This window comes from Poecilia reticulata, chromosome 20 (genome assembly GCF_904066995.2).
Source record: "Poecilia reticulata chromosome 20, P_reticulata-male-v2, whole genome shotgun sequence".
In the NCBI taxonomy this organism is placed as follows: domain Eukaryota; kingdom Metazoa; phylum Chordata; class Actinopteri; order Cyprinodontiformes; family Poeciliidae; genus Poecilia; species Poecilia reticulata.
The window spans coordinates 6,347,303-6,373,762 of NC_088849.1; the positions used below are offsets into that span (position 1 = coordinate 6,347,303).

General features: G+C 40.3%; 1 protein-coding gene across 2 annotated transcripts in view; it reads right to left on the reverse strand.

Moving 5' to 3' along the window:
* The window catches only part of LOC103482325 (partitioning defective 3 homolog), a 388,210-nt gene that overhangs the window by 213,419 nt on the left and 148,331 nt on the right, over nt 1–26,460 (reverse strand). For both annotated transcript variants that reach the window (XM_081602034.1, XM_008438421.3), the window contains exons 6-9: nt 10,735–10,841; nt 9,501–9,584; nt 4,497–4,622; nt 108–335 (exon numbers count right to left, since the gene is read on the reverse strand). In XM_081602034.1, the coding sequence (XP_081458160.1) occupies nt 108–335; nt 4,497–4,622; nt 9,501–9,584; nt 10,735–10,841 (545 nt within the window). The remainder of the gene's footprint in view (nt 1–107; nt 336–4,496; nt 4,623–9,500; nt 9,585–10,734; nt 10,842–26,460) is intronic.

Genomic DNA, 26,460 nt, shown 5'->3' on the forward strand with positions numbered 1-26,460 from the left:
AGATCTACAGAGAGTGCATTGAACATTTTTTATTAGAGTTTTGTATTTAATTCCATTCTGGATGTCACACTTATGTGTACTGAATTAAGGCAGAGTGTAAGACTCACTCGTGGTTGACGGCCGCTTGTTGCCCAGATCTGGACGGCGTCCCTGAATCCAGACTCGACCGGTCCCCTGGGTGCTGGGAGCCTTGGCTGAAGCGGACCCTGGTCGACTGGGGTGAGCTGAGCTCGTTCTGGACCGATAGTATTTCATACTGTCTCTTCATGGAGGCAGGAACCACATGGAAAAGAATGACAGGGCAACGCATCGCCTGCCTGAAAATGTTCTGAGCTCTGGAAGAAGAGGAAGACAGAAATACATTAACTTTAACATGATAAGAGGTACTGTTGGGCTTTGCTGATATATAGAGATATATAGAGAAAGCTGCAGTGTGTTGCATGTTGAAGAGTGATGCAGAGAGTTGAGAGTAGCACAGCTAATCACGGGGGGGGGGGAGACTTTTATATAGCGGTAGAAGACAGACATTACATTATCTGTAATAACCAGCATCAGCACATGCTGGGTGAAGAGTGCATCAGTGATGAATGATTACCCAGAATTCCCTCTGTTCAAAGTTCACTCGAATGAGAGTCCCACTTTATAATCTGCGTGAGTCTCTGAGTTGAGAGGACACGCTTTGGCTCAACAAACCAGAGAGCAGAGAAGATGAATTGTGCACGGCGGAGGATGTGCAGAAAATAAAACCACAGAGTAAGCAAGCACAAATTGTTCTTTGCAAACAAAACATAACAATAAAAGCACACAGGTGGTCACAAGCATGATCAGTGAGATAAATAAGTCAAATGAGTTCAGACCGAATCTCAGTTTTACACACAGAGGTAACTGTCTTGTCAGGTTTATCAGCAATTCCAGGTGCAGGGTGTCTGCAAGTTTCAGCAAGTCAAATGTAGGACTTCTTAAGACCTTTTTAATGTCACCTTGATAGAAATTTAAGACAAAAAAAAAAAACAGATGTTGCAGATGGTTGGGAGATCCTGCTGTATTACAATCAAGATTAGCATAAATTATAAAAATTCTGGGGTTGTTTGTGGTTCTTGGTGGTGGTTTTGTGCAGCTCACACTGAATATGGTTTTCTACATTGTGTCTAACTTAAACATTCCTTGCACAGCCTGCATCGTATGAGTTGGTAACAAAAGTGAGTCAGTAGCAAAAAGGAACATTGTCCAATCAACTGGTGATAAATTTGTACTTACCCATGCTAGATTAAAAAAAAGCTAGTTAGTTAGCTAGCTAGCAAGAGTATATCAGCAACTAGAAAGACTAAATGCCACGACAAACATTCAGCCCTATGATTAATGCATTAGAGGTCAACTCACGTTTTCAAAAACAAATTCAAGATATTTTAAGGCATTAATTTTAGATATATGAAATTAAGACTTTTTAAGGATAAGTCGTCACCCTGTTTATTCACAGCCCTTTATGGAAGACTGGGAAGAAGAAAGACTTTTGAAATAAAGCAAAAACCTCACTTTTAAAGTTTGGCAATAGCCTTGTAAGAGACAAAGCAAGCAAAGAACAAAATAAAATTTTTAATTTCGACTGACAAATAATCCTATTTATTTTTGGTTTTGTTCATGTTTTGGATATTTAAAATATATTCAACTTCCAGAGTCAAATGTTCTCTACAAAATTAAAATGTGTTGCTTTTGAAAGGGCATTACTACATCATTATCAATATATATTACTTGACAATGATCTAAAAAAAAACAATATTATTGTTTATATCAATAATTAGTGGGAAAATCATGCGGCAAAACTTCTATGTACAGCACACTTCCGATTTTTATGTGTAAAACAATTGGAATGCATCGTTTTTCATTCAATTTCATGTTCAAAACTTTTGTGTGTGTATATCACATAAAATCCTTTGATTCAGAGACTGAATGATGGCTTATTTTGTGTTTGTAAAATGTAAGGTTCATTGGATTTGATTGTACTTTTTTTTAAAACGCAATTGGCTTGCGTTGGGAAAGTTGTTGGTTCAATTCCAGGTTTTTTTTATGTCAGACAGATGCTCCCTTGGGCCATAGCTTGATGATTTGTGTATGAGTCTGTGAAAATTATGACCCTTACCGTAAAAATATTTTCAGTGGTTGATGTGACTAGAAAAGCTCTATTTAACAATCTGTTTACCATTTTAAATAAATAGACGTTTCAGGTTACAGCATCATAAAACACAAAAATGTTGAGCAAGGCAACTTAGGAAAGAGCCAAGCATTGGCACAGAGGGCCAGAAGCATAATTTGATGACTGAATGCAGATATTTAGACCTCCCATAATCTCGACAGCAACACCATACCTAACCTACCGTAATTACAAGTGCTTATAAATGCTTCGAGTTCTTTACTCAGGCAATGTCACAAAGGCAAACGCCTGAATGCAGCACCAAAGCCTCTTCTGCAGGATTTGGACTCTCTCACATCTTTATTCTTATGGTAATTTACAAAAATCAGTCACAAACTCACACTGAGTGCTGATGGCTGGATAAGTAGGTGTGTGCCTGTGTGTGCGCGTAACGCATGTGTTCATATCCAAATGTTCCCACACGCTCATATACACTACCGACGCTCTAGCAATCAACCTCTGCGCGAGCCTGATTGAATAATAAATTACCCCCATCAATGCATCATTACATTCAGTTAGATTAAGCTCCTCAAAATATTTACCCATGCAAAACAATCCAAGAAGATTAGACTATCACTTTAAATTGTCACTCTCTGTGGCACGCAATCATGACATAGTGGGGAGGGGCAGACGGCGCAGGGCAGGAAAGTTTAGCTCCATTGTCCCGTTTTCATGCAGAATCACCCAAAACACGGGCATGTCGGTGATTGGAGGGGACGCTGAGTAACATGAGTGTCTTGTGGATTTGGTTTATTTAAGCCTCTTTCACAGTAGAGCAAGTCTGGAGGCACTAACAATAGCGCTGAAGATTTTGTAGAACCACATTTCACTGCAATTAAAGCTGAATGTCTGTTGGGTTATGTCGCTACCAACTTTGAACTGCTTAGTAGCACAATCTGCCGAATTGTTTGTGTTCAGTCAAACTGGGTAGAGTGTGTGTGAAAACACAAATTTTCAAATCCACCAAAGAGTTCTAGATGGAATTTAAGTTTGTAGATTAACTAAGGATGTGTTCAAAAAGTAGCCAAATGTGATCAAAATGCTATTTTTCCCCATTTGTGACTTTTTCACAACAGTCTGAACAGCCCAATTCTGATGTTTTCATCCAATAAAATAAAATCAGACTTGTGTCATTTCCATATGTAGAGCTAAATCTCAGTTTTCTGCAGTCTGAATAATCATGTTGTAGTTTGTCTGACTTTTATTGTTGTTGACGTGAAAAGCCAGATTTGGTCAATCTGGACGTAAACAATGGCTGAACATTATAATTCTGAACTTCTGAAAGAAGTCTGCGTCACTGTAGCACATCACAGACAACCGCTCCTGGTCTGACCAGGTATCCTAACAAACAGCTCTATAGAAGTCGCAATTAGTGCTCCACAAAAGTTCATCGCTACTAGTTGTACATCCTTTCTAAGGTCCTCCTGTATTTAGCTCCCCATCAACTCTAAGAAGTTTATCTGTTTCTCTTGGTAACACAGTGTATTATTTTGTTGCCAGCAACTTCAGTTTCTTCACCTTATTCCACATGGAAAACTTTAATGGGGAGTTTTTAAAGCTTCCTTTCAGTAAGGCCGTTCTTTGTACCATTCTTCCATAAAGATGTCTTCAGACAGTCTTGGTCTATAGCCTTGGTAGCGATCCAGTTGTTAGGAATATTCTCTTTCTGTACAATTAAAAGTTCTCAAATCTCCTACACCTTAGCCTTCTTTAGACAAAAATCAGTTCCATTGTCTTCTGAGAAGAAATAGAGAAGAAGGGAACCCCAAGGACGCCGAGCTCCTCGGTGTCATTGAATCCGTGTGTCAGCACAAGTTTAAGTATGTGATTCCACACATTCAGCCTCGTGTGAGTGAGAGCGAAGGTGGCTTTGGGTAAATGGAAGTGGAGGAGTGCCAGCCTTATATCTTCCTCCCACTTTAGGAAATGAAGAGCAGCAATGAATCGCTGGAAATGGATCCAGAGGAGAACGCGGGCGGTGTTAGATCAGAGGCCAAAGCAGCGTCGAGGCACCGCAGGTCAACAAGAGCCATTACAGCGGGTCCAACAAGTCGACAATATCTCCAGCTGTACCGCAGGCTTCGCATTGTGCCGCTCGACAGCAATGCGGTTCACTCACCAGCTACAGGATGATAACAATGAAGGTGTGTGTTTAAACGTTTGAAGGCACAACAGCGCTGATAAAACAGTGGGGGTGTTCAGAACTCGACAATTAAAAGGTCGCGAGCACCAATTAAAGCCAGTGAGCATTCGTCTTGTGTGCTGCTGCACTAAATGCATGCTACGCCCATCGCTATCAGCAGCTTACTGTTCGAAGCGCAGGTTGCGAATGTCTCCCTGATTAATCCTGACGATGCAGTCGTTTTCCTGGAAGAGACGCTCGTGCTCAGCTTTTCCTCCTGGCTCCAAACGCTTCACCAGCAAGCCCTGAGTCCTGCAAATGAGCACATTACAGATTAGTACCTAATGGACATCCTTTAAATATTAAGAGTGGGGGGAAAAAACTACGGAGATTATAAAATGCAAGTCAACAGATTTTGCAGCTGAATCAAAATGGGTAATAGCACACACAAGTCAAAACGTTAATTAGTTAAAGGTATATAATGGAGATTTTCAATATTTTAAGACAAATGTATGTCTTAATAGCAGAAAGTACTGCAGGTTTTTGTGTTTGTGAATTATTGTTATAATTATGAAACTTATCTTTAATGCCTGACTGAATTTTTATAAAGAACTTCGACGTATTTTATTGGGATTTTTTTGAGTGCAGGTTTTGAAATAAGTGAAGCTGAATCAGCATTTTCAGCTGTGAAAACGGCTTCAGGTGTTTTGGGTTATGTCTGCACCATGATAGACAGACATTGAATTCTTCACCCTTTTTTCGCCACACCTCTTTATTTGCAAAAAGGAGATTAAGACAAAAAAGAAAAAGACTTTTCTGAAGGTGATCATTTTTAGCACATATCTTACATATCTCTATGCTTAAGCTATGTGCTTAATAGTCTAACATTTGCCCAATTTGATCTCTGGTTGAATGTATACGTTTGTTGTTTTGCAGAAAGGTGAAGTTTTACCTCTATGTCACGTCTCCTGCAGCGTCAAACAGGTTTTCTTCCATGACTGTTCTGTTTTCAGCTCACCTCCATTTTTCCATCTACTCTTAACAGACTCTTTGTTCCTTCAGTTTGAAAGTGTGACTCTGCCACCACCACGTTTTACGGAGGAGAAATGTATTCGGTTTGATGTGTTCATTTCACACATCATACAGAGCAGTTAGCATGCAGGGTGAAAAGTTTAGCACTTTGCTTTGGACGATCAGAGTAAAGAGATCGGAATACAAAATGCAGGAAACGCTTGAAATAAGTAAGAAAATATTAGAATTTCTGTTGCTCTTCTTAACTATGCACTTTGTGTCAGTAGATCACATAACTTCTAAAAAAAGGTAATTTTTGTTGTAATGGCACAAAATGAAAAACGTAAGGGTTTTGAATATGTAAATAGACTAACAAGGATAAAAGTATCCTTGTTACAAGTAGGGATAAAAGTACCCCTTACTTGTTGACAGAAAAATTATACTTTTCATATTTTAGGCTTGAATAAAAGAAGAACTTTATCGGCATCTGGAAAGACGCTGCAACTGGAACTTGATTCTCAGCTTCTGTCTGTCTTTTCCTTTGCTATTCTTTGTATGTGTGCAGGTCTGAGAGTGTGACAGGCAGGTTTGTCTGAAATAATCCAAACCACAAACTAGGAGATCATCTTTGGCTTTGAGGGAAAAGCTACAGCTTCCTTCCCTGGAGCTTAAAGGCAAGAAGCTCGCAGTGTGAACTAAATACCCAGAGAGTTTCACTGCAGTGCCGTCTCAGCAATCCCTTCAAAAAAAAAAAAAAAGAGAGAGACCTTTACCTTCAAATACTTCCTCCTTTTATTGCTCTTGGAATAAATACATCCGTCTGCACCTTTGGGCTTTTTCTGGGCTCTACTGATAACTCCAGCTAATGTGAAATTGACTGGAAGGCCTAAGGTTTTTTATCTTTGTTTTGTTCTGAGGATGTCTTTCGATTAAACCGAAGATTGATAAAATACCAGGTGAAAAACAATGATGCATTCATCTAAAAAAAAAAAAAAAAAGTAATAAACTAACGCTGCTGCGAACCTTCGGACAATTCAGCATTGTTTCAGTTGCCAGCCCGGTTCACGGCGGACGTCCAGTGTAGATTTAAAGAGCTCTTTAGCATTTGAGTCAAACAGGACTACTTTCAGAACATTACAGTAATTGGCTGCATAACGTGGACATCCACGCTCACGCCACGGACTCGTCTCAGCCGATCAGCGGGGGGTAAACAGTTCAGCCATAAATTGAAACGAGGATCAACCAATGGCCTGCGCCTCTCTCCCCCTCCCACCTCCCCGTCTTAGCCTTAAGATGCCGCATCATCTTAAGGCTGCTGCGCTCAGAGTAATTGTGGGAACCGTTGAGACAGAGATGACTTTGCTTTATTTCCAGGCTGTTGGCTTGGAAACAAAAGAGTTGCCCTGTAGAGATTATGGCGTGGACGCACTCAAGATGACTGTTGATCTGCTAACAGAGAGTTTTAAGTCGATCGACGATCGGTATTCAAAGCTGCAGCAGGCAACGGCGGGGATAAAGCAGCGTCTTCTAGAGATTTATGGAAGATGATTTCATGTAAGCACTGCTATTGTGTTGACTGTGTAACGCAGAATGTACATTGTAGCAATTCCTTCACGTCTCTGTGGTTTTTTTATATTCTTATCAGTAATTTTCAGTAAATTTGAACAAAGTCTTAGAAGCTCAAGCTGTTTCCACTGAAGATCTCACATTAAAATGTTTCAATCTGCATCAACCGTCTGTGCAAGAAGGCCAAGTTTCCCTATTTGTGTCTGTCTCTTACTAATCTCCATTGATGTGCGTACATCTTACTACTCCTAGGCCCCACTTCCATGACAATATGAATCTGTGTCTAACAACAACAGCAACTCACGTTTTACATCGTCTCGCGGATCGGCAGTAATCTGAAGGAGGCCACCTGCTCTCATCAACTGCCGTTAATCAAATAATACTCCAATCAAGATCATTTCTGCACGGCAATTATGTCCTCTATTTGTTTACAATCGAAACTGGTCATGGAATTAGAAGTTCATTAGGCACAAAATTCGTCTGGAAGAGGCGTGCGGGTTTGTGTAAAGCGACGATTTATGTGTGTGAATGTCTGACGGCTTGCATGGGGGAAGGCAGACGGCTGGTGGGGAAAACAACTCCACAGGTCCATATTTCTCACAAAGTGATTGGATGTAAGTTCATTTTCAGGTGAGGATCGGTGCATCTGGATGTGTGTGTGTGTATAAGAGAGATACTGTCAGCTGGAGTGACAGAGTCTCTAAGCTCTCTCCTGCAGCTGTCTGCCCCCCCCACCCACCACCCCGGATCTCGTTTTATGTCAGTGCAGTGGAGCAGAATGTGGACAGCCGACGCTGGAGTACCCACAGTTCCTTGTTTGTTGCCTGTCTGTTTTTTTTTTCTTTCTTTTTTTTTCTCTCCGCTTGCTGTCTGACCCCTCTGGCCCTGGTCTAGACACTAATGACAGCCCACTGAGCTTAATGCCTCCTGTCCTAGCATACAGCAAACAGGAAAGAACTGGGCCAGCCCATTAGCATCAACCCACTGGCTAGACGAAAGTCTTATTATGGCTGAAATTAATTGAAGTCTGTGGTGGCTATTAGTATCAAGCTAAAGCTGATGGAAAGGAGACCAATACAATGACTTTACTGGAATACAAGGGGAGCTTTGAGGGATAATTAGTCTGTCAAGGTGGATATGGACTTTATTCAAGCAATATTGCTCACGATTTTGAACGCTTCTATTTTTAAACGCAGGTTATTTGCCCTTTCTGGCCGAGAGAAACTCCAAGTGTCAGAGCGGCGGGGTGAGTTAGCAAGAAGTCAGAGCTAAATATAGCTTTCTGACACTAATAAACAGCAACAAGATTACTGTCTCCAGTGCTCAATGACAGCCAATGTCCCCCGCCCCACCCCTTCAGATGTCCTCCCAGTTCTTCCCTATGCCCTGTCTTTGCCCCTCGTCCTTCTTCCCCAGTGCTGAGTGGCCACATTCACCTTGGAGGTGGGCCAGTCTGTTGGCATTCAGCAGGGGTCTGTGTTTTACACAGGCTTTTAGTTTGATTACATCTGGACACTTTTTGTGTCCTTTAGATTTTTTTTTTTTTTTTAAGGAAAAACCATAAACTGAAATTCATTCCTTTTCTCCCCCGCTCTTTCTATAAGCAACACTCATCAGTTAAAAGTTAGGTAAAAGAAAATGGCCGGAATCAATTTTGATGCAGTTGTGGCAGGAAACAGGTTTTAAAGTAAGACTTTCGACAACTTCAGAAAGCTGCAGTGATGGAAATAAACCTGCTTGCACTTTATTTTTTATCTAGTCATGTTCTTTTAGGCTTGTCAAACTAAACAATAAATCAATTAATCATGTGATAACTAAAAACGAGTTCATTTTTTTTTTTTTATTTGAGTGATTTATCATTTTTCTATTTTCTTACCAATATTGGTCTTCAGTATTTGTCTCAATTATCCCTTTTTTGAAAGACAATTTTGTTTACTGAGATTTTATAATTAATTGTATTTATTGCTTTTGTCAGTGCAGACAAAGTCTGCATAATGTAGCATGAGATTATTTAATGGTGTTATGTCGTTGCTGAAATATCTGATTAGCAATAGCATAATTTCCATTTTAATAAATGTTTCAACATTTCTAGTAGAGTTTTTAGTGAAGATCAAACTTCATCTCAGTACCTTCCTAAAAATAATGGCCTAGGTAATATTTGGCCAAAAGTGTTTTTGTTTTTTTTTGCCAGTTATCTTCAGGCTAAAAGAGAGGTAACATACACAAGTGTGACGGAGACACACTTGTTGTCATTAGAAGCAGTGAATTTCCAAGTTATAAAATAATTGTAAACCTGCTGTGTCAATCTGCTCATACTATGTGCGTATGTCTGCATACATGTAAATGTTTATATATTTATGCAGCTTTATATCACTTCTGCAATAATTACCAAAATAAATCTTCTGTCAATATGACACTACAATAAAACCTGATTCTGATTCCAAAAGCATTGATAACCATGAACATGCCGTTTCACAGACTTATCCTTGAATTGACATACAAAGGATACATTAACAAAGGAATTAAATAAAAACAGATGAAAAAAACAGGCAATGAATGAATTAATGAATGAAAAAAAAAAACCATTAAAATGTTTTTTTTTTTTTTTTTTACCTAACGTCATGTGAACTGAAAGAAACTACGTGGATCCCCAGGGGCCCTCCTTCATTGGACACTTCGACCGGCTTGAGCATGCTTCTGCAGGATGTTGACGGATGACAAGAACAAACAGGGAGGAGGAGACATGCATGAATAAAAATAAGGGTGACAAGGAAATGTAAAAAAAAACAAACAAAAAAGCAGTTTGTGTAAAAGAGTCCAACATGACAAAAGCTTGATGGCAGGGACAAGGATGGAAAATTGCTCTGCTTTGTTGGTCGGACCTGTATTGTGTTGCCTATACAAAGTCATCCATTACAAAGTCTGACAAGTGGACCTCGGGGTCAATTAGAGATCCAAATGGAGACTCCAATTAAGTGATAAAGATCAGACTGCTAAGAGAGAGCGGATTAATTGAAAACATGTAAGGGAAGGGAGGACGGGTTGGAGGAGAAGGTTAATTTGAGCAGATAAAGACGTGAAGACAAATGAACATGAGCCACCATCAATGCAGATCGGTGGGATGCGTCTTATGAAAGAACACCTTGGCATTTGATGCAAAGGTGTTTGAAATTAAATGGTGCGCTTTTCCACCTCGCACCAAATAAAGAAGTTGTGCAAAGCTTTGTAAAAGTCTTCACACCCTTTCATTATTTTTTCACATTTAGTCACACCACAAGCACAAACTGCAGAGTCCTAATATACCTGAAAAGTCAGTATTTAGATTTAGAGCAGGGGTCCCCAAACTTTTTCCTGTGAGGTCCACATAACTTTTCCCTTGTGGGGCCGGAGTCGGTTTGTAACAGAAAAATGTTACACGTTTATCACCTGCGCTGCCGGAAATTGTTGACGGGGGCGGGGGGTTCTCCATTGATTTTAGGTGTTTAGGTGGACGGCCACGTCTTAGTAAGTATGTAGTTGTGCCATACTTTACTAATTTTGGAAGGTAGATTGAACAGTGATCAGTGATGTTAAAAAGCCATAAAAATATGCATAATGTTCCTGCACAGTTACACACTTTGTGTTAGTCTATTACTAAATCCTTTAATAGGATATATGAATGTGTGGCTGCAATGTAGCAAAATGTGAAAAAAAAACTAAGGGACACAGGTTCATTTTCAACAGTTTACCACATATCATGTCTCATGTCCACATATATGTGAATCTTGGAAAATAGGATGTTCATATAACTAAAACTGTAAGCTGGTGAGCCAGCGGACGTTCTAAGTTTGTCAGTAGGGCCACTCACTCAAGACTTAACACAGGTGAACGGTCCAGTGAAGAGTCGGCCCTCCCTACAGGCTCGATTCGCTCAATCCTCCTTTCGTATTTTCTTTGCTCTGCTTCTTCCTCCTCCTAAAGAAAAGAGAGAGGAAAAAAACATTAAAAAAAACGTCACTACCATGCGTTTAACGTCTAATGCCTGCGATGTCTCTAGAAAATTTGTGCTACTGCTGATTCCTTTTAATCAGTTTGAGTTCAGGGCATATTGGAGGCTCCAGTATAACCAGTTATAAATGTCACCCTTTACTGCAGTAGTACAGACCAGAACCGCTCAGGTTTCATCAGTTCCATCTGACCTATGGAGTGGCACCGATACCAGTCTTTGAAGTGATTCGATCGAGGTCTAGAGCCAAAGGAAAGTGTTGTTGACCGTTTCTCTCGAGCTCGCCGTTCCAGTAACTCCTCGTCCTTCAGGGCCATTAGGCAGGCGGTGGCTTTTCCAGGCAGGCCAGATATCTGAGGACTTAACTAGGCACTAGGATAAGACGACAGCTTCATGCTCCCCTAATGAGGGATAAAAATCTTCATTTAAGCTGTCTTTATGGGGATGCTACCAATTGAGCCTTGCACTCACATTGCACTCACACGTGCAAGTTGTGTCGACTTCCACCCAACAGAACCAGAAGACGCATCAAATAACAAAGTTTGTTTCCACTAATCAGCCGCTGAATCTCTCATCAACAGCTAACAAGCTCGCCGTGCAGCACAGTTTCTTCCTTTTCATTCCACTTTCCGCCTCCAGCTGGGTTAGGGACTGCAGATAGTTGAGTGTGTGTGAGCAGCATCCAGGGAGTACGTTGTCTTCGTAGGGTGGGGGGAGACGCTTTGTTAGCCACTGCTATTTGCCCACCCTCACCCTTCACCTTTCGCTTTTTCCTCCCCCCAAACCTCTCTTTTACTGAAATGTCAAGCAGATCCAAATAGGTCTGGCGCCTTTCTGCTTTCTTTATGGAAATAGATTCAAACCTTTTCATTGACCAGGATATCTTAGCAGACACTCATAGGTGCCACAGTGAGACTCTGTCTTCCATTTATTTATTACAGTCTGCTGGTGAGAAGAAAGGGAGAGGGCATGAAAATTTCATCAGCCGCACACCTTAAAAGACCTCGTCCTGCTGGCCCTGTCTACCTCCTTTCTCTAACCATCCGATATGAAAATGAGTCAGTCAGCCGGTGACCCCTCCCTTTAATTACATGTCAGATAAGGTTGCGGGTGTCTGAAAGGGCCCGTTATCCACAAAGCTTTTTTTTTTTTTTTTTTTTTTATGAAAATACCCCCGCCCCCAGGCGAAAGGATAGATTTTATTTTTTTCTTCCTCAAAGTGAACTTCTTATACCACCTTTAGCAACTGATACATAAATATGGGAGGAGAGAGACTCAAAGTAGAAAAGCCTCCCACAAAAGAATAAATACAGCATGAATAGTGCATAAAGTAAAAAGAAAAAGAGTAAAAAGAGCTGAGAATACATTGAGAGTGTGAAAACAAATTGTGGGAAAAAAAAAAGAAAAAAAAGACAGATAAAAAACAAGGTAAATAGTTGCCGTTTCAGGGCGGATAAACCCAAGCTGATTTGCATGGCACATGTAATTACTTCATTGTGTTGCATCAATTTTAGCTGCTAGTTTACGAGAACGCGTTGCAAGTGTTTATGCCGGTGTTTTGTCCTGCACAAATGCAAGAAAGAAACAAAAAACAACAACAACTAGAAATGTGCAATGACAAACAGTCGGGTTGGGGTTAGATGGTTTTCACAATTCCATTCAATAGTTATTCCCGCCTTGTGTTCGCATGTCATATACACAATCGGCAAATCTGACCCATTTCTGATATTTTGGAGACCCACATTAAACTTTTTAATATCTTTGTAGTTGTAAATTGTCTGACTGTGTTTGTGTTTAAATAATGAACCACAAAAAAAAAAAAAAAAAAAAGAGGATTTTGGCAAAAATTTGGAAGTAAACTACAACAAACAAACACACAAATCAGTTAACTAGTTTTTAGTAAACCCAACTTGTGTTGAATATAAATCGTAATAAATGGAACAACATGAATGGTCTTTAAAATGGCTGCAAAACTCCTCACACTATGCCTCTAAAAAAATACTGCAGAAGCCATATTATTTGTGATCAGGGGAGTGACGGGCAATTTATATCTGGAGCTAGCCCCCCCTTACCGACTGTCCTTGAGTCAGTGGCAAAGTTCAGCCCTGAGTGACAGTAGAGGAAAGACACAAGCTAAACACACATCTCCCTCCCAATTTATTCTCACTTTATGCTCTCTTTCTTCATCTTCCCATCACTCTGAATCCCCTCTTCCATCCCCCCCGTCTCTAAAACCCATCCACTTCCTCCTCCCCTGAGTGCTTTTAGCACCCTGTTGATCCTTTGGTAACCAGTGAAGTGGGGATGCAACAAGGCTTTTCAACTCTCCTGCTGCTCTTTCCCTAGCTTGCCCTCTTGCTGCGTCCATCTATCCCTCCTCCAATTTTTTCCTCTTTATCTCTCTCTCCTACTCTTATGGCAGCAAAGATTCAGATCCCGGAAGGTGGAAGGAGAGTCCAGCAGAACCAGAAACGTGTCCTTCCAAATAATATTAAGAACTTCACTAAGGCATATTACAAGGTTAATTAATTTACCTGTGGGTGCCACTGTCATTTTGAAAGATACACAAAAAGAAGTGATGACAAACTGACATACAAGATATGATATACGGTTTAATGAATCTTCTAACATCAGATCTCTGTGAAAACAAAGGTTCTGTTTATAGGCCAGAAAACAACCTGTTACGAAAAGAGAATTGACATTTCTTCACCAGGAGGAGAGTTGGTGTTATAATATGAAAAATAAATAAATAAATAAATAAATAAATAAATAAATAAATAAATAAATAAATAAATAAATAAAATGGGATGGTGACTTTAAGAGAAAGTAAGGTGCCTGATCATGATGCCACAGAACACGGTGAATTCCACAACATTTCAATATTCACACCTTATGCTGAATCGAGGCAGGTGCTTCAAATACATCACAGGACATAAAGCTTCTTAATTTCTACTAATACTAAAGTATAGTTTATAGTTGTTGTTTTTTTAACCATAACACCAGTAAACATGGCAGCATGGGAAACTGTAGTTGCATTTCCGTTACAAATGTGCTTAAATTTTTGTTGTTATTCCGCTGATGTCAAAAAAACAAAATTTTTGAGGTGTTAACATTAAGTAAGAAATTAAATGAAAATCGCATGTAAATGAGCTTGTTGGTGCAATAAGTCATTAAAAATAATGGCAACGATGGATGTAAATGGTTACATGATTTATGTTCATGGCCAAGGTGCTAGCGCTCATCATCTATCAGCCATCAGAGGAGACATCTGTGTCTTATCCAGGTGTTAGAGCAACACATGAATAAGTTACACTTGGGAGCGACTACGTATGGGGTGTTTTGGGGGAATTGTAGCTGACGATTTTACAAAAGATAAATGGATTCAACACGTTTGAATGACAACATTTAGGAACTACGTGATGCTGCGAGCTCTGGTGGAGCCAGCTACACATTGTCCACAAAAAATAGATAAAACATTATCCTACTACCACTTCCTGTCATCGTCTTCGCTGTTTTCGCCATTAGTAACATCCGGTAGTTGATCACTTGATTTGTGCGATGTGGAAAAAGTGTTTCCATTGCAGTTTTGCAAAATACATCTATTTCGATACGGCTGAAAAATCACCTCATCCAAGCGAAAAAAGCGAGGGTTTTCACAATTGCCATGTTTCCATTGAGCAAATTTATTTTTGTAATTTCAATTAGCTCAATTCTATAGTTAATGGAAACGCAACTTGTGACAGTAGTTTTAACTGGTTGCACCTCATACTCCTTATAACACATTTCTCTCTTCAGTGTCTGTAAATCAGGAATGAATAGAAGGTTGTGCAAGAAGCTTCAGATACTTGTACAGAAACGAGGATACGTTGTCCAGAAACGTATGCTCGCATGTAGCCTATATCAGGAAGGAAGCCAAAAAAAGAAAAAAAGAAGTAAATCAACCATGAACAATGTTGACACTAACACTTGGTTTTCAGATTTTTTTTTTTTTTTTTTTTACATGCAATATTAGAAACAACAGAAAAAAAGAAACTGTAGCCATATAAAGGAGAGGCAGCTGCTAAGTGCAGAATCTTGTTACCTTCAAATAAACCGGCAGGTTGGAGACTGTTGAGGGAACTAAAAGGAACAGAGAGGTAGCAGCTGTTTGGTTGGGAGACTGGGGAGATACTTTACACACACACACACGTGCACACGCACACACACGTGCACGCACTCACATGCACACACAGCTTTTAAAGGCTGAGGTAAAGGGAGAGTGTTGAGGAGCTGTCCTTCCCCATCACCAACTACCCCCTTAAAGTCCTACTGTACCATACATGTGTGTGTGTGCGTGCGTGTGCGTGCGTGCGTGTGTGTGTGCGGGTGTGTGTGTGTGCGCGTGCGTGCGTGCGTGCGTGCATGTGTGTGTGCGTGTGCATGGGTGTGTGCGCTTATAGGCAGGTACAACATGTAGCTGTGGGGAGAAATAGGTGGAGGGGGCAGGAGGGTTTCTCCTGAGCCCATCTTTGACGTCTGAGGCTAACAAGGACAGGTTCAAAGGTCAGACTGAATAGTGTTGTTGGGCTCCGATCTGGGGCCCACATCTGTGTGACAGCTTTATATGTGGAACAGACATTCCCCCCATACACAACAACGAGTGCTTTGTTCCCACAGCAATTTCTACCTGAGCTGAACATTTAATAATATCTCAACATGGAAAATAAGTCTCTTTTTTTTATTATTTACTTTTTGAGTAAGTCCAGAATGTTATTTGTCCCGCAAAAGTAAAGAGTCCAGCATTTATAAAAGCAAACGTCTGAACTGCTTGAACTACGGAATGCTAATTACTGAAAAGAACGTACACCCCTTATGGCAACATTCAACCGGCCAAAGGTAACAGTTGTTTCTTTACATGTTGTTGGCAACGTGTAGTAGAAAGATTTTGTTCGCAGTTTGGCCGAGTCCAAGAAAAAGTGGACGCTGAGGTTCTTCCTGTCGCTAAAAAAAGAAAGTCTGAGGAGCCTTAATTGCGCCCCAATTACTTTTGCTAAATGCAGTTTAGCTGAACGCCGAACAACCTGCAGGACCCAATTGAAGTTCACTGCGCTGCTGCATTGCACAATGGCATTGCTATACAAAGACAAACCGGCAGTAATAACTCCTAATAGTACCATTAATGTTCATTTGACCTTCAGACATTAACCAATGCTTTTCCATCTTAACCGGAGCCAGAAGCTTACTGTTTTTACTTGGCTCTTAAAAGAAGCTTTATGGTGTTGGACAAAAAGCTTTCTTAACTTAATTTGATTCCTAATGGAGTTTTCACAAGCCACCTATGTAAGCCAGAATACGTGCAACCGTCTACTCTGAATTGTTTAAGGCTACGGATGCATTTTTCTTTTTTCCCCATGCCAAATTGGGCCCAAATTATGTTTGTTGATAAGATTTGACATGTCGGTTGGACCCAACAGCTAAGCTTTAACATGTCAAGGGGCCATTTACCCCCTTTACTGGACCCCAGTTCACTGGACTCCATCCCCATTAAGACAACCAATACATTGCCATAAATACGGTCGCGAGACATTTTATTTACATTTATGTAGGCAATAGATGTGCATTATTGAAGGCAGGGTAGAGAGTTAAACTGCTTTGAGGAAAATGAGAGGGTCATAATGACCTTCACCCTAACCGCACAATCTCTAAAATGCAATTAATAACTTGTCAGCAGAGAGGCCAAAATAGCTTTGGTGTACTTTCATATCAGACTTAGCATCTTAAGAATGACAGGCAAAGCCAGTGATAAGACTTTGTAATAAAACGTGGCTTTTTTAGCAATGGTAATTCATATTGTTCAACGTTTAAGAAATATTTAATTTGTCTAATACCACCATAGACCATCTTTTGAAATGGAAGCTGCAGATCTTTTAGAAAATAAAAGCAGCACCATTTAAAGGTGTCTACGTTTTAAATTGTTACAGGTTTTGAAGTAAAAAAATATATAGCAGGCTCATTAAAATCCTGCTGATTCCTTTTAAATACAATCTTTTACTTTTCAACTCCTAAGAACTTATCCAGCATAACCTATACATGGTCATCAGTCATAACCAGAAATGGATGATTTTCAGTTTTACTCATCCCAAACCTCAGTAGTCTTCAGTGCGGAGGTTGTTACTCAACAAAGATTTAAGAGAGAACTGAAATCAAATCTGAAAATATTGGTGTTGCCTGAAAATCATTTAGTAAAACACATTACAGTGACCCATTTCTTAAACCTTAAACTTAAAGATCCAGTTTTTACCATTGTTGTCAATAAATGCCAAAGCGGTTTGATTTTGTAGGATGGAGTTACCTTTCACTACAGTCCTGCTTTCATGACGTCATTTTGCCTCAGCCAGCCACTAAAACTGGTTGTTAGTGCAAATGTAATAAGCAGCTTTTGTTGTGTATGAAGAAATACCCCAAGACTTTATGGGTGTAAATAATCTGCAGCCTGAACCGACAGCTGGATGTCCAGAATCAAGTGAAAACTCTTCAGATTTGGATTCAGATGATCAGGAGCGTCATGGCTGACAAGACGACATGCATAGCAACTGAGATGGGAATTGGAAAGGTGAGAACTGACCAACATTTGTTATGTACAATTTATATACATATTGATAGAAATTTCTATTCTGGTAGTTATGTGCAGCACATAGAGCTATCTGTATGACATCAAGATGTTCTCTCCTGAGGTAAGCCACTCTTTCCGTTTCGTTCTCTGTGGTGATATCTTCACCTCCATTTGCCTTTTTTGTAAGCCTGGATAGTAATTTTTAATTCTGAGCTTACTTATCTAAATCTTTTTATCTTTAGGAAAGCTGAACAATGAAACTAAAGTAGCGTTTTCTGACCGGTTGGAGAAATTAATTGCAATGAACTGAGCCACATGGTACCCATATTCATTCGCTCGTTGTTTAAATACAGAATGCTTATGTCACACATCAGTCCAGTGGGGTTTTTTCCACCAACATTCAGAGTTCATTTTTTGAATTATAATTGGAAAATTTTACAACAAGCATTTTCTTTCATCTGATGGTAGTTAAAAATGCTTACAAGTTCTTCTTTAAAAATGAGCAACTCTCTTATCAATGTGTAAATGAAGTCAGAAGACAGACAAAAACTTAAGTATTTCTAACTACCCGTAAAATTTCTCAGTTAAAGTCAACAGAAAACCAGAACTTTAAACCTTTCCGTTTTCATTTCGCTTTAAAAAGGAATGGCCATGGACTCATTGATGTTGCACTCTGACAGAAATGTACTTGAAGTGGGTTATGGGGACACACAGTTAATGCTGTTAAGAAAATTAGATCAGAGAAGTGAGGTTGGATTTGTCCACATCAGCATTGAGCAGTGAGATGTGTAGGGATTAATGTAAGATGGATACATTGTAGTATATCTCTTCTTACGCCTATGATTTTACTTTTCTTTGTGTGTGTGTGTGGAAACCATAGGAGGTGGAACACACATGCCTGTTTTATAGCAAGCACAAGCTGATCTATCAGTGACACAGCTGCATTTCCCTTTGCCTACTGTAATGTGAAATTGCACTTTAATTAAATTAGGCTAGCTAATTATGAGGCCCTAAATCAATCACCAGGTCAATAAGCAAGGCACAAAGTGGACAGAAATGCTCAAGACCTTTTTTCTTCAAGCCTCATCAATAACAGCAGAAACAGGAGCAGACTGCTCATAAGCTAGAGAGCCGGAGGTTCAAACCGGGGAGAGATGACAGCAAATTAAGTTATCATCAGCTGTGACTATCCAGACAACATTTTAAGATCTGAGATGTATTTTGTTTCTGTCTGCTTATGTACAGAAACAAAATACTTAAACACAAAAGCGTACTTTAGGAGGGGGTTCTTACTGAGGGTAGCACTTGGTTTTGTGTTTCTGACACAGAGGGACACCGTTTTTTTTTTTTTTTTTTTTGCCTTCTGTCTTTGTTGACGGGAGGTAATTCTGAACAGCCAATCCTGAAGGATGAGTGCGCGGCCCCGCCGAGACGACGGTCCCAGCTGAATCCAGGGTCTTTAACCATGCATTAAAAAGGAGCTCTGCGGTGCTTTTCGCAGATTAATCATCATTTTGAGCTTATTAAGTGGGCGGACAGTCTGCTTTCCATTGCGCCGAACATTTAATCCATCTTTCAAACTGTGAAGGTCAGTCACTGAACGTTACCCCTGTTGAAATAATAGCAGTTGCCTGAATTTAAATGAGAGCGCCCCCGTGGATCTGAATCCAATTGTAATCAAATACAATTTCTCTTTTTAATTATTTTTTTAGTGGCCGCTCTCGCAATTAGGTGAGTCGGGATCGTGCTGGTTTATTGAGTTGCACGGACGCTGCCAACAAACTACATTTCTTACTTTGGCAAATTTCTATTTAAACCACTTTGCTCGACAGTTACTTCATAGCAAGTGGTCCAGCGGGCAATAATGGAAAGATGATGTTGGTAGACGCAACCATTTTATGATGGACGTTTATATATAGTGACTTAAAAGCTGAAATATGCCTAAAATGAACAAACATTAGGATGAGTTTGAGCAAACTAAAGGCTTAGTACACACTAGATTGTTATTAGAAGGTAAATGCTCTACACAACGGCCATTGTTTGCTGCCTTGTTTTTAGAGGGTCCTGAATAGGTGGCTCATCTGGAGCATCATGGGAGTAGTGTGGTGTGAGGCTTTGTGAAAGGGGCTGGGGAGGGCTTTCCATTTCATTTTAATTGGATGCCAAATTTCTTGGATAAAGGGGGAGACAGAAAGCCATTCGGCTGGATCCTTCTTCCGTACCAAGCCTAAGTGAAGACGGCTGTGTCGAAATAAGAGGTGGGGTGCGTGGGGGGTCTTGCGAGGGCCAGTAATGAAGAGAGATCCCAAAAGGCACCGGTAGGGTCACGGTAATTTTACAGACCCAACAGGGAGGAGAGAGCTGAGGACCGGTGGTGGCAGCAGCTGTGTCAGTACAAAAGGAAAATGGAAAGAAAGGAGGATAAAGAAGGAAAACAGATCTGAAGTGGGTCTAGGGGAGATTGGTACACTAAAAGCAATATGTACAAACAGCCCTGAACGCAAAGACAGTAAGACGAGACAAGATGTCGACTGGCCCAAAAATTAAATAGAAAGTTTTTTGCCGAGAACAATTGGTGATTAGATGACTGCTTGCATGCAGTTTTTGGTGTGCTATAATATTTCAATGGCTCTGCATTAAAACAATTATGTCCAATAATATCTCTGGCAACTCAGATGGGCTTTCACTGTCCATTACGCCAATGAATTATCTTGATTTTAATCAAGATTGGAAGCGCAGGGAGGATAATGAGGAGGCTGTAAGGGAGAAGATGGTGAGGGGGATGTGGGGTAATCGTAACCAACTTCATCATTTCAATATTAAAACTGTGTAAGCCTTCACATGTTTGCTGGCCAGACGTCAACCCAGAATTCTCATTCTGTATCAAGTTGGTTAAAGGACACAATTGTTTTCTAATATTAGAGAAAATAAAGTACATATTGAAGGAATGTACTGACAGAAGTTATGGGGGTATTGGCGATATATTGGGTTACGTATAACATTGTTGGAAAGTATTTTCTGAGTTTGAAAACCTTAAAGCATCTCCTGTCTAGTGACAAGGATTTTGAACCACACTCCCGTGCAAAATATATTCAAAACTTAGAGTTTCTGAAAGCTTCTTCTGTGAAATCTGATCTTCAGTCTCTGGATTCAAGTAACTTTATTTTCTATCATTCTTTATTAGTCTTGGTGAAAAAAAGGTCCACCCTTATTTCATGTGTAGATTCTCATCAAGAATCCCCGGGTACATTTCTCTATTCCTCCTCTCTTCAGTTGTGTGAAGTCTACCAGGATGCCACACAAAAAGACAACTCTACTGCCAAACGTCAATCCTGGTACTATGTGTTTTTGGAGGGAAGTGAATTGTTGTTTCTCCTCATAGCATACTGTGTGCTTTAACATTCAAAGACATCAGTTCAAGATGATATTGTACTAATAATTCATTAACCTGTCCAAAACTGAATGCGTTTCGGCCATCATGGATGAGTGAATTTTATGTTGTTGTCAAAGAAAACCTGTATTGTTTGCGCAAATTCCAGGTGCTTCTACTCTCTGAGTGGTCATTGGTGTTTCAGGGTAGAAAGAACTTCTTTCCACTTCCAGTGGTAAACCCCAAGGGAAAAAAGAGTACATGTGTAGTTGATGCAATTAGTATGTTACTCATTATGTTCCTCATAATGGGTAATATGCTTTTACCCATTATGAGATGCTTCTTGTGCAATGAGAAACCATTTAATAGGCAATCAAATAGAATTAAACCAGGATGCATTAACTGATTCTCACAGTGATTGTTATTGCTTCCAAATACTGACCAATTTCAGCTGTGTTCTTAATTTATAAGCCATTTTCCAGATATTTTTTATATGTATATTCATCTAGACTTATTTGCTTCTATTTCATTGTGTGCATGTATTATTTGGGTTCTTCCTGATATATACCTTTGAATGAACGTCAATAGCCCTGTATGTTTCCTAAAGAAAAAACAAAAACACTACCCAGTTTCATACTTATTTTTCTCACTGTTCAGATTTCCATACAAGTTCAGATTTCAGCCAATCAGATGCCAGTATTATCTGGATTCTCAGTCCTCAAAGGCAACATACATAAAACATTACCAGGTACAGCGCTGAATGACTGGGAGCTCTGCTTTTTCACAAGTGGAAAATAATGTAAACATGTTTGTAGCTGAAATCAGGAATGCATGAAGAAACGGCACATATCGCTGTGATGAAGCCCAGCAGGGAAACTGTTCGACAACGCACTTCAACAGCCTGTGTGCTTCCAGCCTGAAGAAGAGACAATTCCTATGGTAAACTGCTCAGCAGGAGAAAATCCATGTCATACCAGAAATTGTCTTGCTTTGCTTCCCAATCTTGGAAAAACAACAATTTTTTTGTGGTTCGAAACATTTATGGAGCCACTAGTATCCGTGTCCTTCCAAATAAAAGTGTCTGAATGAGGTCAAGATGACATAAAATTTACAGTACACTTCTTGCAGCTGTCCTCTTCAAAATGACACATTCTATGTAGCCATAAAAAAAGTCAGATTTTTTACAATGTCCAGTTTTACTTGGTCGTTTCTCACTTTTATTATAAAACATATTGCACTTGAAATTAGACCAAAATTACTTAGTAATATTTTGTGTTTTTGAAGTGTAGCACAGAATTGACAGAAGGTGTGATTTCTTTCTTTTATCATGACTGTAAATTGATGCAGCATCTATTTTCTCTGACCTGTGTGTAAAAACTACTGACACAATCATAAAGTGAGGTGTAGTGAGTCATAAGCAAACAACATAACTTCTTCTTCTACTCTTTAGGTTTTTTCCTTCAATGGGTCACCAAAGTGAATCACCTCTCTCTCACTATTTAATCAAACAGTATAACGAAGTTAAATTAAATTGGTTCATCCTCTATATAATTAAAGAGAAAATAAAACCAGAGTGTACAAGTTAATATAAATCATGAATAAATTGACTAGACTACAGAATATAAAAAAAAATGCTTACAATGCAGGAAACTGATCTGCAACACTTCAGACTAAAAGTCAGGAAAGTAGGAGGACACAAAATAAACAGCAAGCACAAAGATTCTAACGGCTTGGTATTAGTGATGCACGATATCTGTGCCAGCCAATATTAGCTGTAATATTTAATATCAGACATCGGCCATTCAGTCACAATAACTCACCAGTGGTGGGAAGTAACGAAGTACAAGTACTTCGTTACTGTACTTAGTGTACAATTTTCATGTATCTGTACTTTACTTAAGTAGATTTAATAATGGATACTTTCTACTTTTACTCCACTACATTTTACAGTAAGTATCTGTACTTTCTACTTCACTACATTTCTACAAACTGTCGCGTTACTCGTTACATCCAAGTCGCGTTGCTCTTTTTTTCCGTTAAAATGTGAAGTTCAGGGACTTAAGGTGGCACCGTAAACTCCGAGCAATAACGTGACTTAGTGTCTGTTGTCACCCATCGGCTCCACCTTTACTCGCACGCAGAGCTCCAGACATGCGCAGTGGTTTCCTCTGAGCAGTAATATAATAGCGCTGCATAAATCATAAGATATGGCGACATGTAAAATCAGCAGCGCTTCGCTTTCACAGACGGTGGGGACTTCGTCCAATTTTTAAAGTCACTTGGAAGGAAGAAAGGTACCTTAAAGAAAGGTAAGCTCCGTGGACGTGATGCTAGCAAAGCTAGCTGTATTTACTGAAACACATGTTGCATCTGCGATGAAAAAAAGTTGTCACTCATGTGCTGAATTACTGTGTGGAGGTGTTGACTGAGGTGTTGCATATATGGGACAACCTGTGACCAAAGTGCAATATAGTAATATGACATTCATGGACGATCCGATTCTTCTGGACGGATCTTGACCAAGTCCTATAGTGCTGAAGCCTCACTGAGAGCCGTTCTTTGTTCTTGTAATGCTCTGCGTACACTGCAGTAGCTATTTTATTTCATTAAAATATCTTTATATTTAATTGGTGAATAAATAAAACAAGAACGTAGGAACGCAGAGCATGCTCATTGCTCTTTGTTTTCGTCACCTGTCATGGTGGCAGACGTTGCAGCAGGAGGGAGGATGAGAACAGTCACGGTGCTCCTCCTGCTTGGTTACTTCTTGCTTATTGGGCCTTGGACAGTGTTCATAGTTGAGCGTTGTTAATTGCTATGTTTAATGGTGCAGACAATTATTATTTCTGACCACTCAATGACTGCAGTCACTAAGTGGTAGGTTCCTAGGTGTGAAGGGGTTTGTGTAAGATACGATTAGTCGGATTTATCATGTCGGTGCTACTCTGGATTTCAGTGAGCTCCCGAGAGCAACCCTGTCTTTCACAATCGTTTGCAAAAGTAAACTACTTGCCGTTATATACCTATGATCACGGAAATGATTGACGCAGCAGACATCAATCCTTCGAATTTTTCTTTTTTCCCCCATACCTGACCATTTTTTTAGTGCATCACACCACTAAAAATGTTCAACTGCTGGACTAAAAGTGAGAAAGCAGCCAAAGTACACACACACACGCACACACACGCACACACACGCATACACACACGCCCACGCACACACACCCTCTCCCTCTGGGGTGCAGGAAACAGGACAGTCCCTCTACTGTCGAGAAGACAGCTCTGGTAGAGGAACATTGATTTCCTTACAGTCTACTTCTGGCTGCTCAATGAAGGGATTCACTCACACTTACACACACATGCACACACTTTTGTCTCGCTATCTTTGCGGGGACTTTCCATTGACTTCCATTCACCCAAACTCTGACCAAAACTTAATTCATACCTTGGAACTAAACCTTACCCCAAACCCAAAAACAGCATTTCTTCTTTGGGAGCAGTGAGTCCCCACAATGCAATATGTGCCAGGAAAATAGTCCCCACAATGCATCAAATACAGGATATACACCCACACAAAACAGGCTTCTACTAGCTTTGACCTGAACCAGTGATGTCACTCATTCTCTTGACAGTGATGTCACTCATTGTCTGTGACATCACTGACATCACTCCCTTTATTCCAAAATTCCAGAGCAACTCATTTGTTCTACAAGCGAACAAAGTTGAAAGTCCTGCTGTTTTATTCTGTTTTTATAAAACACGATTTCATTTAAAACATGGCATACAGTGGCTGTTATCGATGTAGGGATGAAGATCAGTCTAGCCTGTCGACGGACCGAAGTTCTGAGGACACGACCCCCGAAGAATTGGAGATGGAAAACAACGAACTCCGGCAGTTGGTGGAGGATCTCCGACGGACCATTGAGTGCTCCAAACCTGGTAGGAGATCCAGGCAATCGGTCTTGCGAGCTAACTGTGACATGTTAGCAAGTGAGAACGATGCACTTAGAGCTCAAATCATGTGTTTTCGTGTAGAGCTGGAAAGAACACAGCTCAAACATGAGGACATGAGAGCTGAAGTGCGTTACCTGGATGAAGCTCGACTGGCTCTAAAAAAAAGACTCATGAGGCTTCGGAAGAATTTGAAAAGGGCATATCTGTGCCTTCAAAGGCGATCCGAAGACCTGCAGAGTCTTTCAGAGGAGTTGGGCGATATCCGGAGCCAGTATAGCAGAGACTGTGAGGAGATTGACTACCTTAGACAACAAAACAAGACTTTAATGTCTGAAAGTGTTGGGCTGAGGGAAAGATTGACTCGACAGCCGACTGAGGAGCACCAGGAGATCCAGGGACCAGATTCAGCTCTCGGAAAGGTCTGCAAAAAGGTAGGTACAGTTTTCAGAACCATGTACCGAACAGGTACTCTGAGGTACTGGATACCAGAATGGATGCACTAAATCCATGCTGGTATCCCTCGGGTTGTTCTGGTAAAACTGGCCACCTTGCTGAAACTGGTTCCAGAGAAACAGGTCACTTTGCTGATGCTGATTCCAGAGAAACGGGTCGCTTAGCTGGTCCTGGTTCTAGGGAATTGGGTCGCTAAGCTGATCCTGGTTCTAGGGAATCGGGTCGCTTAGCTGATACTGATTCCCGAGAATCAGGTCACTAAGCTGATCCTGGTTCTGGGGAATCGGGTCGCTTAGCTGATCCTGATTTCAGAGAATCAGGTCACTAAGCTGATCCTGGTTCTGAGGAATCGGGTCGCTTAGCTGATCCTGGTTCCAGAGAATCAGGTCACTAAGCTGATCCTGGTTCTGGGGAATCGGGTCGCTTAGCTGATCCTGGTTCTGGGGAATCGGGTCGCTTAGCTGATCCTGATTCCAGAGAATCAGGTCACTAAGCTGATCCTGGTTCTGAGGAATCGGGTCGCTTAGCTGATCCTGGTTCCAGAGAATCAGGTCACTAAGCTGATCCTGGTTCTGGGGAATCAGGTCACTAAGCTGATCCTGGTTCTGAGGAATCGGGTCGCTTAGCTGATCCTGGTTCCAGAGAATCAGGTCACTAAGCTGATCCTGGTTCTGGGGAATCGGGTCGCTTAGCTGATCCTGGTTCCAGAGAATCAGGTCGCTTAGCTGACACTGGTTCTTGTGCCACCCAACGGATGTGGGGAGACGTCAGTTTTCTGCTCCATGATTCACTAAACGTCCGCCAGCAGTGCTACTGATTTTTAACAGCTACTGATTTTTAACAGCTACTGATTTTTAACAGCTACTGATCTTAAGCAGGATTTTCTTACCCAACCAAAAAAACATTCACACATTCACGCGTAAAAACACATACTTGTGCACAACTTTGTATATCATGCCGTCACTCACAAACACACTTAGTATAATTAAATTCTATTAAATAATTTAGTTTTCTTTAGAAATCAAATAATTATTTGCATACGTTTACTCCCTAAACTCTTCCTCAATATATCTAATACATTAACCTTCTCCTTAATACTTTCAAACTGTCTCTTCATATATCTTCTCTCTTTTTCATATTTATTGCATTCTAATATAACATGCTCTATGGTTTCATATTAATCACAGTAATCACATTTGCCAGTTTTATGTTTTTGAAT